At 36.2% G+C, this 5,261-nt stretch overlaps 1 protein-coding gene across 1 annotated transcript; it reads left to right on the top strand.

The window, feature by feature from the left end:
* The first annotated feature begins 843 nt into the window (after positions 1-843).
* LOC115224080 (cGMP-specific 3',5'-cyclic phosphodiesterase-like) lies at positions 844-3,944 on the top strand. Its single transcript, XM_029794880.1, has 2 exons — positions 844-1,043; positions 1,244-3,944. Exons 1-2 carry the CDS (start codon positions 844-846, stop codon positions 3,942-3,944), a joined length of 2,901 nt encoding a protein of 966 aa, XP_029650740.1.
* The last annotated feature ends 1,317 nt before the right edge of the window (positions 3,945-5,261 follow it).

Raw genomic sequence — 5,261 nt, forward strand, 5'->3', positions numbered from 1 at the left:
TAAGATCGTCGAAAATTACAACAGGCGGCAACTCGTCGTATCTAAACTGAAGTGGTGATATTACAACTCTTTTTTTTTCCCCTAACAGTTCTACTAATCTCTCCCCTCTTTCTCTCTCCAGTAGCACGCCCTTCTTACCTTCTCAGTTTACCAATTTCACTCTGATAACATTTTTCATCTTTGTTACTCTCTTTTCGATTTCAACACTTTTTTCGTATTCTACGAAGTTTCGTAAATTTCTCTTTCTAGGTACCTTTCTCTGATATCTTTCACCATTCTCTTCGTCCAACACAATTTTCTCTGTCTCAAATTCGCTGCTTCTTTCGTTTTCATTCTTCTGTCATGCTCCTTCTTCCTTACTGGTTGAAGGCAACGGTTCCTGAGTTCGCTTTTCACTTGATTTGCCACCTTCCTTCAGTACAATGTCACTGCAAGAAGTGGACCAAAACCATTTCTAAAGAGAGATTTAGAGATTTCTTTTTTCACGGCTTAAGTACTTCTAATTAGGTATTTAATGCCACTACAATTTAATACTTAATGATTATTTTTCATGTAGATGCAGTTTCCTTTTAATTAACCTAAATGATTTAAACTAATAGTGTGATGTCATACATTAGAGATTGACGTCATGTTTAGAAAAATTGCCGTTCTTTTGATGGAAAAGCATTTGGTAGAGCATTGTAAAGAATGCAGTTTTATGTAGATTAAACGGCTAGATACAAAGATATGAACATCATTGCCATACAAATGATTCTGGTAAGAAAAATATGGTCAATATCCTCATCATTATCAGCATCAACAAAACTATAATTGGTTTCGATTTTGATACTACACCAGTAAATGATGGATGATTTACAGCAAGATGAGGTTGAAAATTTCTTACAGAATAATCCAGATTTCGTTCGCAAATGGCAATCTCGGCATTTTACAGTGGACGTCAAAAGGCAAAGCCTTAAATGCACGTTGAAAGTACCGGGAGAGACCGGTTATAGTGCAACTACAAGTGATACAGTATTACAGGAGGTGAAATCAAAATCAAGAGGGTATAGTTCAGTAGTGACAGAGAATGAAATATACAGAGAGTTTGTAAAAGACACTGTTTTCGAAGTCAATGTCGACAAACAGTGTCATAAAATTCTTCAAAATGCTTGTATCATCCTCGATTGTGAGAGAGCGAGCCTATTTCTGTTACATGGAACTGCTAAAAAGCTACACTTAGTTTCCAAGCTCTTTGACGTTACAGCCACCTCGGTTATGGAGGATACAATTCACAACGAAGAAAATGCCATTCGCATTCCTTTCGGAAAGGAATTGTCGGATATGTAGCTGAATACAGTTGTCTATTGAACATTAAAGATGCCTACGAAGACGAACGTTTTTTACATGAGATTGATAAATCAACGGGGTTCTGTACGAAAAGTATTCTATCTGTACCAATTAAGGATAGAGATGACGTCGTAATAGGTGTAGCTCAAGCATTGAATAAGAAACATGATCGTTATTTCGATTCGAATGATGAAATTATATTTCAGAACTTTTTGTCGTTTTGCGGAATCAGTATAATCAACGAACGGTTGTTAGAAATATCACAAGTGGAATTTAAACGCCACAAGTTATTGCTAAAACTTGTCAAATTTGTTCTGAAAGAGCAAATCAATTTTCGAAAGCTTATATCAGAAATTCTTCGACATGCCATGGATATGTTAGACTGTAGCAAGATTTCTGTTTGTTTGACAGAAAACAGAATGGATGCGGCCTCTCCGACGATATCGTCTAACGTTTTCCAGTTATTAAAAGATGAAGAAGAAGTGGAGGAAGTTCCGTTAGATCCGAAATATATAATACCAATTGGCCGAAATTTAAAAAGTATCAATATAATCGATATAATTCGATTACAAGGTGAATCAAAAGAGAGGTTAATCACTGTTGAAGGTGATGTCGGCCGTTGGCTACTGTGTATGACAATAACAAATGCTACAAGTGAGGTCGTCGGTTGCATAATATTTGAAAGACATTCCAAAGATGTTTTCGACCAAAGTGACATCAACCTAATGGAGACGTTTGCATTGATTTGTGGAATCAGTATTCATAATTGTCGCATATATGAACGTTCTGTTAGGATGTTGGCACAGGGAGAAGTAATGAACGATGTGCTGGCATTTCATACCACATGCGACCGGAAACTTATCGAACCTTTCTTAAAAGTCGAGCCACGATCCGCTGAAGAGTATCAATTATATTCCTATGCCTTTATTGAATCTGTATTTACAGATGATGAAATTGTTTCGTTGTGTGCTCGTGTGTTTCTTGATAAAAATGCTTTGACCATATTAAATTTACCGATTGATATTTTATACAGGTTTATTTTAACAGCAAAGAAGAATTATCGCCCAAATATTTTCCATAACTGGCGCCACGGTGTACTGGTATTTCAAATGATGTTTTATTTTTTGACCTGTTCACGAATACAATATTATTTCACAGAATTTGAACAGATTTGTTCCCTTATTGCTTCTTTATTGCATGATCTTGACCACAGAGGGACAAATAATAAATTTCAAGTGAAGATATCATCTCCGCTCACTACATTATACGATACGTCCGTCTTGGAACACCATCATATAGATAGAGCTATCAGGATGTTAAACACCGCCGAAACCAATATATTCCAGAATCTCTCGGCTGAAAATTATCAGCACGGTCTTAAATTTATCGAGAAAGCGATTCTTGCCACAGATGTAAAAGATCTTAATGAAGTAATTAAAAGTTTTAGAGAGGAAATCAAAAAGGGCGACAAAGGTTTTCAGTGTCAAAAAAGCATTGATTTATTAATAACCGTTATAATGGCAGCCTGTGATCTTTCAGCTACTACAAAGCCATGGTCGTTTGAAAGAAATGCTGCAGTTAAGATTGCAGCTGAATTTTTCGAGCAGGGGGATCAAGAAAAAACTTTACAGAAAGATGTCGAAGATCTCATGGATCGTGAAAATAGATACAAATTTCCTGAAATGGAAGTGAAGTATTTTGATACTCAATGTGTTCCGATTTTTCAAGTTTTATCTGAAATGGATGCTAATCTGACTCATCTGTATGAAGGGGCATTGGAGAATCGAAATCACTGGGCCCATATAGCTGAAGGCATCGAGTTTTTTGACATTGATTCCGAAATTGAGACTCTTTATAATGAAGAAATGAGTTTGAAAGGAGCAAAATATCACAAAATTGTAACACCTAAAATATCACGGATTCACTCTGAAAATGTTGCGTTAGGAATGGCAACATCGTCTACTCAGACTACTTTTGTTCTCGCTGAAGAAAGTCAACGACTACGTCAAAAGACATCTCAAACGGATGATGATTTGTCTACAATGTCTTACTCCGAATCTCGTGCTTTAACGAACGCCATAAAAAGTTTTTATGCGGAAAAACTTCTCGCAGTAACGGTAAGGCCAATCGGTAAAAGAATCCGAAAAATTAATATAGGGACGCAAGTGAAATTTTCAAATGGTGATAGTGAGTTCTGTAGCCAACCTGGATTTCTTAGTAGAGCCATGTCCCTTGAACCACCCAAAACATTTTCAGACTCATGGTTAAAAACAAATAAATTCCCTACAAGTATGAATCTCGATGGAGCAGAACAAGAAGCGATGGGTTGTTCGTCAGACATAGGTAGCTGGACAGCTGCTTGTGTAACATTTGAAACGCCTGAACAAAAGATGAGAGCTTTGAGACCTGTGATCTCTAAACAGACGCTAGACATGGAAAGATTTACAATGAGTGCAGAAGAAAGAGAAAAAATTTCTAATGTTGCAGTGAAAGACCTCAATCAAGGTCGAAGAAGAAAATGTTTAAAGAAAATTCCACGGAGTAAACCAGTTCTTACAAGCAAGAGAACCAAAAGGCAGGACGATTTTATGGAAAAGTATGTGTGTAAGATTTCATAAGTAATTATTGAGCAACAAACATTTTGTATTAGCTGAAACAGCTGCAAACGAAAAAGCAAACGTAAATAAATAATATGTACGTGAATATATGTATACTTCTTTGTGATTATATGTATATATGTATGTATATATGTATGTATATAATCAGTTAGTTGTCCATAAGTCACACTCAATATTACCAAGTGCAATAGCCAGCGCGAAACCAACGGTGACATTCTGACCTGTTATATACCATAAAAAGTAATATAGTATTCGACTACATATGTATCTATCTATCTATCTATCTATCTATCTATCTATCTATCTATCTATCTATCTATCTATCTATCTATCTATCTGTCTGTCTGTCTGTCTGTCTGTCTGTCTGTCTGTCTGTTTGTCTGCCTGCCTGTCTGTCTATCTGTATATGTATATATATGTGTGTGTGTGTGTGTGTGTGTGTGTGTGTGTGTGTGTGTGTGTGTGCGCGTGCGCGCGTGTGTGTGTGTGTATGAGGGCTTGGGTGTTGCTGAAAAGTTCTTGGCTTTAAGTGTATCGCGAAAGGCCTGGTTGAAGGCCCACCCTTCCGAACTCTTTAACCGGGATTAGAAAAACTGAAGGACCCCTGCAATAAGGGTGTGAATCTGAGAGGGAAATATGTTCAATAAAATCATAACTAACTGATCCTCCTGTATTTCCTTTTACCTAAAGCCAGGAACGTTTCAGCACCCTATTCATATGTCAATAGATAGATAGATAGATAGATAGATAGATAGATAGATAGATAGATAGATAGATAGATAGATAGATAGATAGATAGATAGATAGATAGAAAGATAGATAGATAGATAGATAGATAGATAGATAGATAGATAGATAGATAGATAGATAGATAGATAGATAGATAGATAGATAGATAACTTTTTATTGTGGCCACACAGGGCTAAACACAGAATAAAAATGGACGAAATACAATGTAGAGTTTTTTCTTTTCGAGGTGGGATTGGTGGGACATACAAAGGTAAAAAAAAAAAAAGTTCGATCAATAGGGATCTCTGGGTTGTGTGGTGTATAAAAAAGTAATATATATATATATAAAGTTCACAGTTTAGGTGTAGCCTTGGAAAGAAAAACCTACAAAAAAGACCAAGGTCACCTCAGACAGTTCGAAAATGAACACATGAGTAAGTCGCCTTACCTCTCGTTGTCTCTTTTGGTGACAGATTTACGCTTAAAATAGTGTCGTCTTTCATACTGACCATTTTTGCCACTTTTACCCACATTTTATTAAAACATTCGTTCGACAAAGCCTTCCTCTCTATTCTCATCCTCCTTTTC

The sequence above is a fragment of the Octopus sinensis genome, linkage group LG24 (assembly GCF_006345805.1).
Source record: "Octopus sinensis linkage group LG24, ASM634580v1, whole genome shotgun sequence".
NCBI classification, from domain to species: Eukaryota; Metazoa; Mollusca; class Cephalopoda; order Octopoda; family Octopodidae; genus Octopus; species Octopus sinensis.

Coding starts and splice junctions, on each gene's coding strand:
- LOC115224080 (XM_029794880.1), top strand. CDS start 844: ATGGATGATTTACAGCAAGATGAGGTTGAAAATTTCTTACAGAATAAT. Junction 1,044..1,243: donor GTGAAATCAAAATCAAGAGG/GTATAGTTCAGT, acceptor TTGACGTTACAG/CCACCTCGGTTATGGAGGAT.